General features: G+C 35.5%; 1 protein-coding gene across 4 annotated transcripts in view; it reads left to right on the top strand.

Annotated features, from left to right (window-relative positions):
* The window catches only part of LOC105479493 (adhesion G protein-coupled receptor B3), a 735,858-nt gene extending 716,745 nt beyond the window's left edge, over nucleotides 1-19,113 (top strand). For all 4 annotated transcript variants that reach the window (XM_071095963.1, XM_011737487.3, XM_071095965.1 and 1 more), the window contains 3 exons: nucleotides 1,658-1,693; nucleotides 12,441-12,545; nucleotides 18,303-19,113. In XM_071095963.1, coding sequence (XP_070952064.1) covers nucleotides 1,658-1,693; nucleotides 12,441-12,545; nucleotides 18,303-18,491 — 330 coding nt within the window. In that variant the 3' untranslated portion in view covers nucleotides 18,492-19,113. The remainder of the gene's footprint in view (nucleotides 1-1,657; nucleotides 1,694-12,440; nucleotides 12,546-18,302) is intronic.
* Nucleotides 19,114-20,099: the final 986 nt, after the last annotated feature.

Here is a 20,099-nt window from a genome sequence, read left to right as displayed (position 1 = left end):
GAGAATCTTGCTTAATGTATACTGACAAAAATGTCCTGCTTAGTCACAGTGCCAAGAAAGCAAGGTATACAAGAGCAGAATGAAAGCACTGACATTTAGTCTAGCATATTGCAGCAAAGTGTGGCGCAGTACACTGGAGCCTGGTTTTCACACAACACAGTTAGATAACAATAGTGGTGGGGAGACTGCAAAAGAGGACTGGGCTCAGTGCTTTCACAGATACTTTTCTCCTTCCTGGATGTCACCACGGCAAGGCTGAGATGCTGTTGGAGACAAGAAGAAAGTGAGATCAACATGCTGAGTTTTCATTTAATAAAGCAGTCTCCTTTTAGCCCTCTCCTTGATTGTGCTTGAAGACTGCATTTTCAGTCTTAAACAGCTTCACTGAAATAAAATTATTTCAGGAAATTTTCACTTAAAACATGAAACCTTTCTTTTGGCATGTCCCCTTTTGTCTACTGAAACATGGTTTGGGGATTAGGTATACAGTGAGGTTCTGATTTTGTCGTGACAATTTTAACTGTAGCTGCAGAAATTTAATCATAGTTTTCAAGAAACTACATTAATGCTTCTTTTCTGTCTCTCCTAATGTTCAACAGTTAAAATGCAGACTAGAGTCTCCTACCTATCTTGGGTATGGTTTCCTATTAAATTATCGAAGTTTGTAGGTTTTGGGATGGGAGCACGGGAAAAATGAAACAAAATTTTGCCCAAAGGTTTATATATTTTTCCAACTACCTGAATATTGCATACTTTGTTTGTTAATTCTCCCTGTTTCATTCCCTCTGTCATCAAAAAATTCAAAATTTTAAAAATCTATACTAAAAGTTTGCTAAGAATACTTTATACTAATATCATGAAAATCATATCACATGAATTGTATTAATTTCATTTTAATCCTGTTTTCTGGTTGTATCAGTCTTCATTATTTTATTAATGCATTTTATCTATAACTAGATTTCAGAAACTGTGTAACAAAGATGGAGCCATAGAGAAACACTGTGAGACATTTACATGTAAATCGACATTTTACTGGGGTGTGGAATAGTTTGTTTTGCTGAACTAGAACAAATACATTAGTTCCTCAGGACTAGCAATGAGAAGGACTTTTCTGTCATGGAGGACTATCAAATTACAAGAAATATGTGGGTGAGACTTATGAAGAACTTTGGGACTTAGAGGATTGGGTAGAATTTGGTAGAAATGAAAACTAGACGTTGGTTGAAGATGTCAAGGTAACTAGACAATTTTTCCTATACAACTTTTAATCCTGTTTGTCTGTAGTTTTGCTGTAGTAAGCCTAAAGTCTCTTTCAAGATTGAAATGTCTGTCTGAGTTTTCATAGGAACAATTTCTCCTTACTAAAAATTTGGGTTAAGAGGTCAAAATGAGAAATATTCTGTATTTTTATATTCTTCAATTTTAAAAGAAGTTCAAAGTAAAAATAGAAAATTGTGAACAGAATATTTCAAAATCATAAAATTTTTCATGATTCATGAAAATTACATAATATTTTACATTTTTCCTTATGTGAAGGAAATATGTATAAAACAAGCAGGATTATCTTTAATGAAAATGATGATTTTTCATTTTGTTTGAGTGACTAAACATAACTTTATTGGTTTTTTTTCCTTCTTTTTAAAAATATATCTTACAGAGAAGAAAATCACGATATTCAGACCTTGACTTTGAGGTAAGTTTATATGAATTATTTTAGAATTTTAATTACTTGAATTCAAAATTGATATATAATTACTTAAAGATTAGGACTTTATGCAGCCATGTAATGATATTATGTACTAATTTAATTAAATAAGTCAAACATTTTAATTAAAATTTATCTTGTAGAGCATGAAATTTTTAAAGTTTGAATTACTTTAAGTATATGCTAAACAGATTTTCTGGACAAGTGAGGAATCTGTTTTATACATACTAAGATAAGTGAACAATTCATGTTAGGAGCTGAACCTGGTTGGTTGTTTGTAGGGAGGGGGAATGTCAACTTCCTGATTTTTATATTTAAAGCAATTTTCTTGGTTTTACTTCAGTGACTACCTGAAGAGATCCTGTGAACATGCTTAGGCTGGTTAGCTAGGCTTTCTCTGAAAATTACTTGTTTCATCTTCTGATTCCTGCTATTTAGGTTCTCTGCAGTACATTCAGATACTTTTTTTCTCAATAGAAGCTATTGATTCAATGTGCTCCTGTGTTTAGTAAATGCCTTTTCACAGATACAAACAAGATGAAAATTTTCATTTTCCAATTTACATTGAATTTATATTGATGCTATAATACTGTTACTGCAAATTACTGAAATCATACCATCTGAGGAGGTTATGCTAAACAGAAAATTAATGATGTTTAAGCATCATATAAAATGTACTTATGTATGTTGATAATTGAATATGATTCATAGTCTGCTAACATAATTGGATACATTACATATTTCTTCAGTATATTTGTACCCTTGTGATACATACATAGAACTCAATACTCTTAATTGATACTCCTAAAATTACAGAAGCTTCCCAGGACATGCTAACTACTCCAAGTTCAGTCATTTCATTTATTTAGATGAATTTTGTAGCTCTACAATGTACATGATGTGTCAAAACTAAGACTTGTTTTTATTTACTGCAATGGTCAACAATGGTTTTACCCTGAATGGAGTCCAAGGATAACTGGTTCTTTTCAGTAACATTTCAGACTACAAGATACAAAGTAATGATAAGGAATCTTTTATCTACGATTAAATAGAAAGTTTTAATACTGATGCAGCCTCATCGTAGTAACTTAGCACTGAATATATATTTTATTGCATCCAAAGTTTTTAGCATAAAAGTATCAAGAATATAAATTTGAATAGACAATATTCAGCAATCTTTGCCTTTAGATTATTTAGTGCCTTTCAAGAACAGATATTTTATGGCTTTTTAATATTAATTCTTCAGGTAGCCAGAAATAGAGAATCGGACAGTATATATCCTTGTCTAAAAGCAATAAATTGTTATGTTAGTATAAAAGAGAGGAGGAAGGAATTAACCCACCTAGGCATCAGTGGCAAAATATAGTAAAAGAAAAAACTAGATCTAAAATTAAGCCTTAATTCAACCAACCTAAGTTATGTAATCACAAACACTGAAAAGAAATCTAATCATACTGTGTCACTTGGAGCATTGGAAAAACTGTTCTTTTTTCATCTATTCTCTATGGCAACTGGTAGCATATTCCTTAAGCTTATATTTATTTCTATGCTTAGTATTCCACCCATAAAACCATGTTGTTAATAAAACATTTCCTGATAAAGAAGAGAAATTGCAACACGAGAACCCCAGACATGTCTTTAGCTCTTGAATTGCTGTAATCACTACGTTTACTATAGGTATCAAAATTCGGTGGGGGCGGGTGGGAACTTTGAGACATTACTTTTACCCTACAAATTGTTTAGAGCTATTTCCCTTAGTTTTATGTGCTATAGCAGTTATGTGGCCGATATTTCATGGATTGTGTTTAGAAAACTTATTGCCAGATATAAATGCTAATGAATTGTAATACAACCTATTTATATTTTGTGGGTGGTTCTTGAGGGAAAGTCCAGCTTGTCCCCCTCTTAATTCAGGCTAGATTAATTAAATTTTTATCAAGCTCTCTGACCCTCCTGCTCCCCCTGCAAGCTTTATCATACAATGGCCAGCTTAAACATTTTGCCACTGACAGACTGCCTCTTGGACTTCTGAAAGCATCTTTGCTTCAGGCTTTAAGCCTAACACACTCCCCAGAGTCTACACACTATGATAATATTCTGCCAACTCATATATCCCTAAAACTCTTGTGGCTAGTTAATGTCATACCAGGGGAATAGCCCTTTCATGTAGACAGTCTCTAGAACAGCATTGCATTTCTGGATTCTTGCTTTCTGGAAAATATACAGAAAATACTGTAGTGATATTCTTGTGTTCTGTAACCAAATGCCTTATTGAATTTGTATGCCCAGCTCCGGAAGTCCTAGTACCTAATAAGCATTCAGGAATTATTTTTTTAAATGGTGAAAAAATTGAATTACTTTTCCATCCGGTTTGCTTTAACAAAATGTTATTGGACACTGTACCTGAATTAAGGCAGAGACTAGCATAAAAAATGGACAATGGAAGAGACATTTCAAAGATAGCCACACTGAATTTCAAAGATATCCACATTAGATATAACTCAAGGAGATAGAAAAATGGCAGGTAGAAATTCTAGGAGGAGGAAAAGGCATGTGGGTTGGCTAATCTGTGGTATTCTTAAGAAACAACAAGTAAGTCAAAATTTACCTAAACAGGGGTCTATGGAAGAAGAGACTAAAGTGAGTAATTTAGAAACCATGCTTTATACTCCAGGAGGGATTTTTATTTAATTTGCTACTAAAAGCTGCTAAGCTTTTTCTATTATATTTTGTTTGCTTCTTGTTGCTGTTTCAGTGCAGAATGATTTGCTATACTCTGGGTTGTAAAAAGATGAGTATGTCAGTAACAGGGAGGATAGATTGTATAGCAGGGTGAAAGGAGAAGCAGAAGTACCAATTAGGATTGGCTAATGTGGTAGGTAATGAAAGTCCACTTCCTGGAGGTGGTAGGAAGAGAAAGCAATGAGAAGACTCTGCAGAGGCAGAATCTGTGGAATTTGGTCCTTAACTGAGCATAAGGTGAAAGGGTGAGGGAGCAGAGAAAAGAATCCTCTCCAGTTCTGAGCCTGGGTGTCTGCTAGTACCAGTAACAGAACTAGGGAAATCAAGAAGACATCTAGTCAGGGTGAGTTCCATTTTAATATTTTAGAATAAAGGTTCCTAATATGATGTTAAAACAGACAATTAGGTAAGTTGTTCTAATTGTCTGTCTTGTGTCGAGATTTGGGCTCTAAGAATTTCCAGAACCACAATTGCAGACATTCATTCTGAAACACTAATAGATAACAGTATCCATTCTATGTTAAAAATATATGGATAGAGAAGTATCCATGAAACCGGGTCTCTACTGAAAATACAAAAATTAGCTGGGCACGGTGGTGCATGCCTGTAATCCCAGCTACTTGGGAGGCTGAGGCAGGAGAATCAATTGAACCCAGGAGATGGAGGTTGCAGTGAACCAAGATCATGCCACTGTACTTCAGCCTGGACAACAAAGTGAGACTCAATCTCAAAAAAAAGTAAAAACAAACAAGCAACAACAACAAAAAACTGGTATCCATATACTTGTCATATAGATATGGTTTTTTAATCTTCACTTCCAAAAATGCAGAGATAAAAATTTTCACAGTTTTCCATGAAAAGTATATAGCTTTTTTTTTTTTTTTTTTTTTTTTTTTAGACAGAGGCTGGCTTTGTTATTCACACTGCAGTGCAGTGGTGCAATCTTGGCTCGTTGCAACCTCTGCCTCCTGGGTTCAAGGAATCCTCTCACGTCAGCCTCCTAATAGCTGGGACCACACGCATGTGCCACCATGCTTGGCTAATTTATGTTTTGTTTTGTTTTTTTTTAGAGATGGGTCTTACCATGTTGCCCAGGCCAGTCTCAAACTCCAGGGCTCATGTGATTCCCTTGCCTCAGACTCCCAAAATACTGGGATTATAAGCATGATCTACTGTCCCTGGCCTATGTAGCCTTTTAAAAACATTTTAGGATGTTTCTTTGAGTTTTTAATGAGCTCCATACCTCCACTATTTTCATACTTCTCAAACTGGGAGACAGTGATTGTGGACAGAGGGCAAAAGAAGACACAGACACGGGGTAATCACAAATCCCCATTTTCATGGGGGCTTGATTTTTTACAAGGAGATTTGGGTGATGATAGCCAAGAAAGATATCATTTATATTAATTCAATATCACTATAAACACAGCTAAATTGTGACATAAAAATCAAAATATATTTTAATTTCTAAGTGTAAGGTATAAAATTTCAAAGAAATGTCTTGTTCATAGCAGACTTCTTCCTGCTCTGTCCCTGAGCCCCAGCAGTAAGGGCACTCCATTAGGCAATCTGGGTACTTTTAGAGGAAAAGTTTGAGCAATTTAGTCCTAGACAATAGCCATCTTTATTTATATATATATATAAATATATATTTATTTATATATAAAAATATAAAATAAAAAAATATGCAACTAATTTTTGCTGTTTTCAGACACTTTATCTCGTTTGTTTTAAACTCTGGCATCCTATTTATTCAAACAGAAACATATTTGAAACATAGACGCTGAGGCCGGGTGCAGTGACTCACGCCTGTAATCCCAGCACTTTGAGAGGCCGAGGCGGGCAGATCACGAGGTCAGGAGATCGAGACCATTCTGGCTAACACAGTGAAACACCGTCTCTACTAAAAATACAAAAAATTAGCCGGGCGTGCTGGCGGGCACCTGTAGTCCCAACTACTCGGGAGGCTGAGGCAGGAGAATGGCGTGAACCCAGGAAGCAGAGCTTGCAGTGAGCCAAGATCATGCCACTGCACTCCAGCCTGGGCGACAGAGTGAAACTCCATCTCAAAAAAAAAAAAAAAAAAAAAGAGAGAGAAAAGAAAAGAAACATAGACACTGAAAATGGGTCTACAAGTTCCATAGTTCCATGTGAGGGAAACATTGAGACTCCAGCCAAGGAAATCATCCCCCTTTCACAACACTGCTTTAGGAACTAAGCTAAAACCCTAGTGTGCATTGTTTCCTTAATATGAGTTTTGACATTCACTTTAGGCTAATATTCAACAACCTACTCTGGAGAGAGGAATACAGGGCTCAGAAAATGATACCCCAGAGTATGGTGATTTGGCATACTGAGTGCTTTGAACTAAGAACATTGAAAGGCCTCAGAAGCAACCTCAGAACCAGGATCTCTCTGATCTTCTCTTTCCCTCCTGTCACTGGCCCCTTATTCTCCTCCAAAGTAAGTCATAGATACCAGAATCCTCTTCACCAAATCGGATCATAGTAAGGAGAACTTCTTTTCCCCAAAACAAGTCAAAAAAATTTAAAAATACTACTCTAACCTTCCCATACCTTTTTATCTAGAAGCCAGCCATAAAGAAATTCTCTAACCCACCCTTGTCTTTTGTGGTAGAGGTTAGAAACGTTGGCCATGACCCTTACGATGGGGAGGAAGTTGTCACAATTTTCCACCCCTTGCAGGACTCATGCAAACCAGTAAAGAAGAAGAACCACAGGTTCATCTTAGCAGATATGGGCAATGGCATTGTAGGTGTATAAAGTTCTAAGGCTGGAAAACATAATTCATGGAAACTGGTTTATAATTCCCATGAGCCCATGATTTCCAGACCTCATACTATAAAGTTAATGGCTAGGAGATTCTCCAACTTTCTCTAACAATTTATTTCAGCTTCTAAAATCTGTATACCATAACTACCTCTCTGATAAATAATTTAGACTTAAGCTTCAACTCTGTGATTCACACTTATGAATTAAAAGTGAAAATTTGTAAACAGTTTGTTCTAAGCCCGTTTATAAGCCATTTGTATTGAAAAGAAAGGAACACAATAAAATCAGAATGAGGAGGCAAAGCTCTTGTCTGGGGCCAGTAAATGAGCCATTCTTCCATTGGGAAGACCTCTTTTAGAAGAGAAGACGACATTTATAATGGCCTTCCATATTGCACTCACCTTCCGTGGCCTATATGCCTGTGCTGTCTTGTTCATTTAAGGTATTCAGTATACTTTTATTGAGCACCTGCTGAATGCCAAATGCTGTGCTAGGTGCCAGTGATATACAGACAAATAAGTCATTGCCCAGGAACTGTTCAGAGACAAAATATGAAGACCAGCCATGAAAAATATAATTGCAGTACTATGGAATAGCTGCAGGGTGGTCAATATCTGTAGAGTTTATGGGCTCACTACGGAGAGTACCTAGCCCATCCTGGATTGTTTTGTCTCATTTTCCATTTTAACAAGACATAATTACACACCTGAATAGTCTAAAGAAGAGTGCTCCCTGGATCTATGAGATACATCTAAGATAGCAGCAAGCAAAGAGAATTGATGTGGAATTCAGAAAGAATTCCAGCTTGTTCACCACTTGTGTGAGCTTGGGAAACTTACTTAGCCTCCTTGAGCTTAAGTTTTCTAATCAGTAAAGTGGAGATAATGGCTTTACCTCCCAGAGTTATTGTGAGGATTAAGAAAGATAATAATGGCTGCCATTTCTTAAGTGGCTTTTATCTGTGTGGCCCAGTGATAAGTGTTTTATATCCTTTTTTAAATCTTCAAAATTACCCTGCAAGGTAAGTCTGATTACTGAAACTGGGACTAAAAGGAGATTAGATTTTACACTTCAGACCACACAACTTAAAAGTGATACAACTGAGATCTAAATATGCATTTCTCTAGATCCAACTTGGAGAAATATGCTATCAGACTTGACATATTCCAAGTATTTAAGTGGTCTAGGAGAGTTCTTGGGATATAGCAGGTACTCCAGACATACAGGTGGCTTTCCATCTTCATTTTTCTCAAATATCTGAAATACGATGAATGTGCTTTATTTTATAGCATCACTTTTTCTCTAATATCAACAATTAAAGGACTGCAAAGACTAATTCTCTTGCATTTAAAATGTATACAAGGAAAGGGGTCTTTTGAAATAAGCTACTCAGGAGAGCATATTTTTTGTGCAGTTAGATTAGTGGTCCTCTCAGGATGGGGATTCATATGCAGCTTCCAGAAATGTTGTGTGATATTAATATGAATGCAAGGAAACATTATCATGCTCTTATCTTTATTGCAAAAGATGCATATAATATTTGACAGTCACCTGAATTCTATAGATATGTAGATATTGTCAATCAGAATATATCTTTATTTAAATAGAAAATCCACAGGTTAGAATTTTCTCATTATTACACATTTTGAAAACTCAGTTATAAGTTCAGTTTTTGACAGAAGTCGATTTCTTTAAAAAGCAGGGGTCTTAAATTAGAAAAGAAAGAAAAAGGCAATCGGATAAACCCTAATGTCACTAAACATAAAAAAAATAGCCAAATGAAATAGACCAATAGATTTATAAGCATGAAAACTTCTAAGCAAGTGGCAACTCATTATAGGCATCAGTGCTACAAATAAATACTCATACAAGTAAATAAATAAGAGGAAATCTTTAGTACATATGAAAACTAAAACCACACCTAAGTTGTTGCCCCAGAATATTGTTGGGTTATAAACTCTCCAGTGTTCACTGTGAAGCTGGCATTCTTATCAATGGAATCTTCTTTATTTTAAAGGCTGGGTGATCTACTTGAGTCTATGAACAAGAAGAAATCATGCATGGACAATCAAACTGAGTTCATGTCAGAGACATGACTTGTCAGTGAGACAGTGAGAGCTATAATGTGATACTTCTGCCAGAAATCCAGGCCATCATTGCTATGGTTATTTCTGGCAGTGCCAAGGTGGCAGTTCAAATTAGAATGAATATTTGGCATGAGGATGTATTTGCCATTAATGTTTCTAGGTAGCAAGGGCCCCATATTTCAGCATACACATTTTTCATTTGCTTCCATATTCATTTCAGTGTCCTTGAGCTTTAATAGCTTTAATAAACCCATGTAGAAAATATCAAAATGGTTTCTGGTTATACAATATTGGTGACCAGCATCCCTTTATATTTTTCCTGTATACTTTTTAGACTTTCATAGCAATCCAATTATTTGAAATATGATCCACCCAGTTCTGAATTAGGTACTACCCGTTCAATCAGAATATAATTATAAAACCTCCAATCAGCTAGTATATCTTCTTTTCCATGGAATGTATTTGATGCTTGGTTTGCTTCTTAAAAATGCTTTATCTAGTATATTTGGCAGCAACAAACATTAGGTGACTTTGACTAATGAAGTAACTTTTGGAAGGGGACAGAATAATTCACCTCTTGGCCAGAGAATAGTAGGAATGTCAACGGACATTTCCAGCAACATGGGAAGGTATAGTTCCCCAAAGCAAAATCAGATTCCTCACAAGATGAAGGATAATTGGAGACTTCACAAACAAAAATCATCAGATGCTCATCTCAAAATAAGGGTGCTATGCCTTTGGCATCAACTGTCTTAGAAGAGAATGAGTTTCTTGTACTTGAAAAGGAAAGATCCCATTGAAAGAGGGGATTCCAGCATAGACTTAAAAATTGAGCTAGAAACTTTCTGAATCCTAGAAAATGGAAAAGAGAGGATAGACAAATAAGACCATGGGAATAACTAATTCGAGGAATTTCAAATTAAAAATGGATATATTAAAATGAGGGAATTGCCTCACTTGGATTTATCTTAGCAAATTATCCTATCACTTTCATAGCAGCACCATATGTTTTCTTTATCACACTTACAGTTTTACATTTATTCGAATTATTATGCCTGTGTCCTCCATTAGACTGCAAGCTATAAGAGATCAGGAACTCAATCAGATTTTGTGCAACATCATTACCTGAGCATCTAGCACAATATGTGATGCTCGTAAGTATGTAGTAAATGATGGAATAAAATATCTCTAGAAAAATGTCAGTACATCACCCCTACTGTACCATAGAAGAAAATAACTCTATACAAAAAGATTCACTATTATGAAAAATGAAATTTGTAAGTTAGAAGCAGATCCAGTTTTCTAACTACAATAGGTTTTTTTTAAGTGTTCCTTATACACAAATCCATATTTTAATCAGTGTCTTAGAACCTGGTACTGCATGAAAGTGTTTGTCTCCCGAAGGAAAGAATGTGCTACTTTATGTTTGCAACTGACAGGGTCCTCAGAATCTCCCCATTGAGCTGCTTATGCAAATCCTCTCTCTCCTAAATCCCCACAAGCCATCACTAGTCAAATTATGTTTGCCTGGTGTTTCTCTATTAATCCTGCAAATCTGTTTTGTATATTCTCCCCCAAACTGATGGGAAGTTAATTGCTTGCTATAATTGCTTGCTATGTTTCATGTCCCTATCATGAGTAATGTTGCCATGTTCTTGTCCTCAAACACCTGATTCTCACACAGCCAACTCCTAGAGCCAAAAGGAGCAAAGACAGAAACTGATTGTTGCAAGACATAAAATGACAGAAATCTCTCACATAAAAGTAGGCTAGTGAAAGGAAAGAAATGAACTAAATAATGTATTGCCTAGATACATATTTATTAAATACAGGAAATTAAACTTGCATAGGAGAGAACAGGCTTTTTTAATGTGTTAAAGATTCCATTGTTTTTGTCTTTTGCCCTTTTCCTTTTCCTCAAGGAGGTAAAGTGTTTCTCTGCAGTGTCTTTTAGAAGGAAATTAGGCATTACAGCTTTCCCAACTATAAATTGTTTTCCAAAACAAATCCTTATTTTTGAAAATATTTGCTAATTAAAACAATGGACCAAATATTCAAATTCTAGCTTAAACATAGATATAATATACCTATGCAAACCACATGAACAAATGGTAAGTTATGAGGCATATGCTTAAAATACAGTAAAATCTTACAAAATATGAAGGCATAGTCTTGGAGAATCACCAAAATACTGATTTTTAACTTTAAAAAATCAAAACGGAGGAAGACATTTTCTCCTTTAAAATAACAATTACAAATACAGGGTACTTATTATCTAACTCTTCTTTGGGGTTCTGAAATGATCTGTAATTGAACAAGATTCACCCCATGATACTTACCCCAAGGTCATTTTTATTTGACTCCATTTGTTGAGTTATGGTGAAGTTGGGAGAAAAGGGTGTAACCAGGGATGAGAAGTATGAATATATTTGTATCTGTGATTTTAGAAGCATATCAGCCACACAATTTATGTTCTGAACCCTAATTGTTAAGAATCTGTACCATCTCTTAAACAAATTGATGAAATCTATGGGTCAGATTTGCCTCCTATGAAGCTTAATCATTATGCACATGGAAAATGCAAGGTTTTACATCCCACATATATTTCAGGCACTTTAGTGCTTTGATTCAGCCTTAATGGCAGGGTTTGGGATTTTGCTCCCACTTTAGTACAGCCAACTAGGATTTTAGTGTTTACAGAAATAAGACATAAAAAAGTAATATTTCCCATGACAAACATCAGGGACTGGGTGCTTTACCAGTTCGAGTTTTTTAACATTTTAAAAATATTATAACTTTTTGTAAAACAGCTTTAACTTTTGAATAATGAAAATCTTACTCAGAAATGACTGGTACATTTTTAATGTACCCACAAGAAAACCTTTTTTTTTTCGTAGTCTTGTAAGTGAAAGAAAAAGCCAATTATTAATGTGTAAGAAGTGCTGAATATGAGACAATGATTTGGTGCAACTTATTTGCATTTGTGCATCTTGTAGGACCTCCTGGTTCCTGCCAAACTTGATTATCCTTATTATTAAAGCAAAAGTATTGAATCTCTTGTTTGAAAAACATACATCAAGTTGGGGATGAAAGCTATCTTGTTCTCTTTTGCAGAAGGTCATGCATACAAGGAAGAGGCATATGGAACTATTTCAAGAGCTAAATCAGAAATTTCAAACTTTGGACAGATTTCGGGATATACCAAATACGAGCAGTATGGTAAGTATGCTTTGCTTCAATGCCTGAGTAGAAGATGCATGATGCCAGATATTATTCCTGCCTTCCAGGACCTCCTTATCGTGGGAACATAAAACGAGCCTACATAGAAAAAAATGTATAAGCCTCGAAAACGTACTTTGGAAAGTCTACCAAGACAAATTAGGAATGGCAGAATCTTTAGGCATTTTATTGATATTTCACATATCCTCATTTATAAGCTTTAGTTAGAATTGGTTACATATCAAAACTATGTTGGCTTCATCTGATCATTTTACTATCAGAGTTAAAATTAATTTTCTTTTCGAATATCCCTTTGGGTTAATATTTCCATTTTCATTTGAATGTCTGACATAAATGTAATTGTTTTGTGTATATGAAGTTGTTACCTGAAACCAGAGTGATAGATTTTTGTCTCCAGGAGATTTACTTATTTTTTGGTAGGAATTTTCGTACACACATCAACACTGGGGACTCTGGTTATTAACTGTGACCATTCTCTTCTCATTCATTCACACTATTACAATCTTAGTACAGGACTTCATCAAATAAAATAACTTTGTACAATTACTATGTTTATGGCATACTCATAGCTTCACAGAAGTTTACATAATTATAAGAGCGCTGGACCAGGACTCTAGAAATCAGTATACTAGTTGAAAGCTCAATCGAGAACTATCTGATCTTAAGCAAGTCACCCAACTCAGGTTTCTAAACTTCAATTTCACCCTCCTAAATGGAGCATAGAAAACAGTAATTAATATGTATCTTCAGTCATTACAACACTTTCAAAAGCAAGTAGGTTAGGAAGCACCTTATAGGTTAGGAAGCTGAGGCTCAGCTATAAGACATAGAGCTGGGACTGCCATCTGACACCAGCTCTTCTCCTTCGCCCAAATGTGGGGCTCTTTCTTTGCCTCATACTCTTTGCAGTCCCTGGATGGTCCATCTTCTTTTCCAGACATCAATATTCATATTTTTCTAAAGTAGATGATGTTTGGTCACCTTCTTAATCTAGTGATTCTTCCATATGTATTTTATGAGACTTAGCCCTAGCTTCCTGATTAGTAATGTTAGCTTCTGAAGAGCTAAAGAGTAAGCATTTATATATCTTTATGTTTTTCTTTTATTCCTCTCAGTACTGGTACAATGCCGGTTGTAGTAAGCTATCATGGCTGCTATTGATTTATAGTATAGCTATGATCGTTCAATCTGTGTTAAAGGAAGGCTATAAGAAATACACACTTTAACTCTTAATTGGTCTCTTAATAGTTTCTTGTTCATCAATTTTTCTCCTTAAAGTAGGAATCATGTATTATTTGTTATCACCAATCAAATGCTAGGCAAATAGAAAACACTTCATTCATAATGAGTGGATCTTCCTCTTCTACTCCTCCTCATAGAAAGCTATCAATTTTTAGCTAACATGCAAATGAGAATTACACCATTGAGATTAGACCTAAACACATTAGCTACACATTTTGAAATAGTAAAATCTAACAATGAAATAATTGAAGAAACTTCATTACTTAGAAAAGGAGAGGGTTATATTTACAAATCTAAAAGTCTTATGCAACAGATACAGCTGGCTAACTGCTATAATATGATTGTACTTTCCCCTTGTTGTATGGTCTGGGTATTAAATCATTAATGGCACGACTATCTGTATCTCAGTTTCCTGACAACAAAAAATAGTCTACTAATTACATCACATCTCTGCAGCAACATGCCTCTTCTAGAAGAGATTTATAAATATTTACCATTTGGAAGGTTAGGAGTGGAGAGGATAGAATTGTCATTGCTGCTTGACTGTCATCCTAAATATCTGAGAAGAGAGAGAAAAAAAATGCAACTTCCTTATTTGGTTTTGATTAATAATGAGCACGAGTGAGTTCATTATCCTTAATTTAGTCACATAATTTGTAGTGGCACATTATTAATGAAAAATTGCATAATTGGGTGGAGAAAGACTTTTTTAAAATCTCAAATAAAGGGGTTTTTCTTTCTTCCTTTTTTTTTTTTTTTTCTTCTGGGCTGCTAACTCACAGCACCTGCCTGGCACTGCAAATGATGGTAATTACGTAGAATAATAGAATTTGGGGAATCAAAGAGAAACCAAAAAACCATTTAGTCCATTTCCTTGCTTCCAGGCAGGAAAACATTTAAATCACACTAAAAAAGAGAAGACACTTATATCCAGAGAAGAAACTATTTTACTTTGTGTGTGTCTCACAAACCATTCAGTCAAGATCTCTTTCCCCCAAGTAGCTTTTGCAAATTCTTACTTTTTAAAAATAAGCATACTCCTTTTTGCTTCATACCCAAATGTTGGTAGGTTGGAAGAAAAAGGGATGAAAGAAGAGAGAGAGGAATGAAAGAAGAGAGAGAGGAAGGAAGAAAAAAAGGAAAGGACAAAAGAGGAAAGGATAGATGGATGAAGGGAGGAAGGGACCTATCCACAAGTGGACAGCCAGTGTGCTCTGGATCCATGAACTATGGGATATGCTCAGGCAGCCCTGCCATATTTTTGGGTGGCTCTGAACTCTGTTTACCGAACATCCTATTTCTACTGATGCAGCTTAAGACCAAATTAGCATTTTGGGAAGCTTCGTGCACGTTGGCTTATATGGAATTTGTAATTTTTGAGCCTTTAACAAATATGCATCTGTTTAACTACAGCTCCTTATTCTGTACTCAAGTGCAAAACATACATAAACAAAAAACAGCTGCATAAATTCGGAGACTTACACTAACTTTGAAGTTTTTATCATAAGATTCATACCTCCATTGAAACCTTTCCTGGCACCTACAGCTCTCACCACCAAATTCAATGATCCCTTTGGACTGCTCCACAGTTCATCATTTACTTGGACCATTGACGATATTACACTTTTCAGTATGAGAATCTGTAGGCTCCTCTCTTATCACACCCAACACACAGGAGGATGAGTCACTCCTGGGTACCATACGCTGACAACGAGGTCCCTCCCTACTCCCTGCAGATCTTGTTCCCACTCTGACTTCTGGGTGCAGTAGTTTTTTTTACCACTAAAGAAGGCTCTAACCTAAAGGGCATCCACACATTTGTGAATAATAATGAGAACCCCAGTTGAGCTGGGAGTGACTTGGGATGCTAAAGATTAGCCGAAAGCCAGAATTTATGAATTATGAATTAATGTATTACCCACTAATAGAACCTCTCAGGAATTCAATAGGTCATGTAGTGACAATAATACCATTTGAAATTAGAATGTAGATTTTCTGACAAAGTTTAAAATTGGCCATTTTAGTTCACATATCCATAATGGTTGATCTTTGAAATCATATCTGTTCCACACATAATGGAACCCCTATATATTCCAAGCAAATGAGCTAACACTTTAAACAGTGTGAGTTCTTTCAGGATTGAGCTAATTGGACCTTCTGTCAAACTAAGGATTCCCAGAAATCTCCTATAGACACAACCCTTGTCTATGATAAATGAGTCCACTATGGATCTGATTCAGCAGAATTTGAAACAGTAAGCCTTTCAGTTGATGTTTGATGATTCAGGTCTCACCATAGTGCCCCTAAACGTTCAACATCTCCCTATTGCCTACAAAATAAATTCCAAATTTAGTAGCCAGGCATTCAGAATCCCTTATGATCTGGCTTCCACTTCACCTTCTGCCTACTTTTCTGCTATTCTTTTTTATGCCAACTAAAATAGATAGGTCACTGTTCTCATGGTTTTCCCATCTCCATGCTCTCTAGATTTTTACTTCCCAGTGCGCCATTCAGCCACCAGGCCTCCAACCACACATATGTGTTCATGGCCAAGCCCAGCCCTCTATTCTGGCCCTAATGTCACTTTTCTCAGAAAGTTTTATGTGTTTCCCATATAAAGAAGCCATCTCTCTACCCTTCTCTGAATTCCCATAGCACTTTTCCTAGATGATAGATATAAATATTAACATGTTTTAACCTCCATTTAACTATAAACCCTTCTGTAATAAGTATGGTTACTATATATTGAGTGTTTATTAAATTCTCCAGGCATTATTCTAGGTTACCCCATTTTTTGTATTTTTGCAACCCCACAAAGTAGGCATTAATCCACATGTTCTGCCAACTCCTTGGCCCACAATATAAAGCATATCTCTGTTTTGCAGATATTCAGGCTGAGGTTCAGAAAAATGAAATCACTTGTTTAAAATCGCATTCATCTGAAGTGGAGGAACTGGAATTTGGACCTGCATGTATCAGGCTTTAAATCTTGAGCTTCTTAGTGGACCATGCTGATTATGACTTCATCCTCCCTGGTAGCTAATATGGTGTCTGGCACAGAGCAGCTGATAAATAAATATTGATTGAAGGGAAGCAGAGAGGGGGAGAGGAAAGAAAGGAAGGATAAGGTAGGGGGAGAGGAAAGAAAGGAAGGATAAGGTAGAGGGAGAGCTACAAGACTATAATTCATGAGACTTTAGAACATTTGACTAAAGCAGAATTAATTAATTCCCTCCACACATCCTAAAAATTAACCTTTTGTTAAATGTTTACTATTAACCTTTCTTCCCCATATATTCTCGGGAGTAAGTTTAATCAGTGCTGAAAACATCTAATGCATTAAATATTTTATTAATTTAATTTCCAGTTGTGATAAGTGTTTTTGTTGTTGTTTTGGTTTTTGGTTTTGGGTTTTTTATGTTGCCCAGACTGGTCTCACACTCTTGGACTTACGCAATCCTCCTACCTCAGCCTCCCACGTAGCTAGAATTACAGGCACACATCACTGCACCTGGCTTAAGTATGATAAGTATTTCTACAGATGATGTTTAATATATTGAGTGGAATTTGGATAGTAATTCAAGTACCTATTTTATGTTCACTTGATAATTAGTTATAATCAGTTAAAGGCCAGATTTGGGGAGCAGGGAAGGTTTACATTCAACAACTATAATATTCTCACTAAACATGACATTCTATAATGAAAAATAAAAAGGAAATTGGAATATTAAGCTTCTAAGATCATTTTAATAATTCTGAAAAATATAAATAAAGAGCCAGTAGAAATTAAAAGGCAGTGATTTTCAAAAGGGAAACATCTTTCAAACCTGATAGAATTCATTGGTATACAATTAAAAGTTTAAAAAAGTACTTAGATAAACAGTTAAATTTTATCTCTTCAATAATTATTAATTTTAGTGAATCTCTATATTCTACAACAAAAAGACCCACAAAACAAGAGAATATAGCAGCATTTAAATATTCTAAAATGTTAATTTCTTGAGAAAAACTAGGCATAGTGTTCTAAATTATTTAATGAAATACTGTTACCTTGAGTGACTTTTTATTGTTAAATAATATGCCCCACAAGACCTCAAATCTGCTAATCTCACCAAATTTCTGTCACAATACTTACATTTTCTACATTTAATCTTAGTGGTGACTTAACTCTCCTTCCTACTTCAACATATGGCCATACTGACAATTCACAACATGCCCCAAACAAAACATCACCTACTTTGCCTTCTATACTAGTGTTCACTTCCTTTGATTCCTAGAAAATTGTTGGGTAACTTAGAGAAGGTATTCATCAGTTTGTTCAATGAAATAAAACTAAAATCAAAAACTATTTCCCGCAGTTGGCCATATTTTCAAGTCATCTCTGCATCATAGAAATTGGATTAAGATTACAAACACGCTCTCTTCCTGGAAACTTCAACTAGCGGTGATCCTAGTCCTCACATAAATGACTCTCTTTCCCTCTCTTCTCAACAGGAAAACCCAGCACCAAACAAGAATCCATGGGACACTTTCAAAAACCCCAGTGAATACCCGCATTACACCACAATCAATGTCTTAGACACAGAGGCAAAGGATGCTTTGGAACTGAGGCCGGCAGAGTGGGAGAAGTGTCTGAATTTGCCTCTGGATGTGCAAGAGGGTGATTTTCAAACAGAAGTTTAACAAAATCAAAATGGACTGAGGTAGAGACAAAACAATTTATTGCACTGACACTTAAGACTTGGGAAGCCTGACATTTCTATCTGGACAGTGTGACTATCTTATGTCAGGACCTTCATGTGCCAAATGTCAGTGGTGTTTTCATATGGTAACTTCTCACTAGTCAGGCTAGTGGAGAGATGACCAGGTGTACAGTTCTGACCATCCTGTGTTGTAAGTACCCGTGGAATGGATTTGTAAGGTAATCTTTATAGATAAACCTCAAGCAACGATTCATGTTGTAACCGCTTCATATGGTTTAGTTTTCAAAAAACTTCACCATGAAGCACAATGTATATATTTATGCAGTTTTTAAAGTTTATAACAGTCTGTTTGGCCATTACTACACTTTTTACTTTATAATATAAAAGCAAAGTTTTTGTCATTAAATGAATGTTTGTTGAGCTACATTCTTCATTGCTTTAAATGCAATAAAGTAATAATCTCACTTTTATATGAATAATATATTTCACATCTTTATTATTGCAGTTTTCTCTAGAAAGCTCTGAGAAGCTTTCTCTGCTGCAGCTGTGTATAAAATATTTAAAATGTTGTATGGTGTAAATAAACTTTTGTCTACATATCAGTTTTTTAGTGCATTTTATTTTGGATTTGTTGAACAGAAATTTACATATTTATAAAGTTTTTTTTTCAATACAGATACTAAAAATGTATTCATGGTTTTAATAGCATACCATTATTACTCCTTTGAGGCTAATGATTTCTCAAATGTAATAATAGGTTTGTATAGTGCTTCTGTATTTTCTACTCAAACATTCTTTGGAACAATGTACCATGTAAATGGGGCTTGTCAGAAATCTGCTGCCATCATACTCTTACATAAATATTATGTTTTTTCTATCTTGTGGCAAAAAGATAACTAGTAGACAACAGTAAGTTCCAATACAGAAAACAAAACAGGGAAAAATGTTAATTTTAAGTAATGAAGTTCACTGCATGTTTCACAAAGGAAACTACTCATACTACAGTTCTTCATCGCATACAAAAAAAAAATGAACTTCTTCAGGACTTAAAAAATTTTTATCTATATAGTCTCTAGCAGAAGGAAAAGGAGAGTGGATGTATTTGATTGAACGATTGTCTCTGGAAGCCTGAGGTGAGCCAAATGCACAAACAGTCCCTAGTGTCTTCTCTTGTGTTAAAGTCACACTGGTAATTTCTCTCACTATCCTCAGATACACATTAAAGGAAATACCATGGGGAAGGATTTTAGCAGTTTCTTGGTCATTTCAATGATTTCAGATGTGTTTTTTTAGTCTGAGGCAGGGAAGGGGGGTGGAGAGGAGACCGGGGTCTTCGAAGTTCCTAAAATGTGTATTTAGATTAGTCTGTGGTTAAACCTGAGCTGTGTGGTCTTCTGTGGTCTGCCTCAAACTCAAGTGAATCAGTTCCTGCTCTTCACGACCTTGAAGGCACTCAGGCCATGAGGCGGAGACTACGGTGCTTCAACATTCAAGTGCGCCTCTAAGCTAGAGCCTTAAAAACCACACAGCTCAGGCTGAACTCCTGTCAGAAACTTACAATGTTCTCAATGTCAAGATGTTAAAAGTA

This window comes from Macaca nemestrina, chromosome 5 (assembly GCF_043159975.1).
Source record: "Macaca nemestrina isolate mMacNem1 chromosome 5, mMacNem.hap1, whole genome shotgun sequence".
NCBI classification, from domain to species: Eukaryota; Metazoa; Chordata; class Mammalia; order Primates; family Cercopithecidae; genus Macaca; species Macaca nemestrina.
The sequence above is the reverse complement of the archived record's forward strand: the minus strand, read 5'-3'. Positions and strand labels throughout refer to the sequence as shown.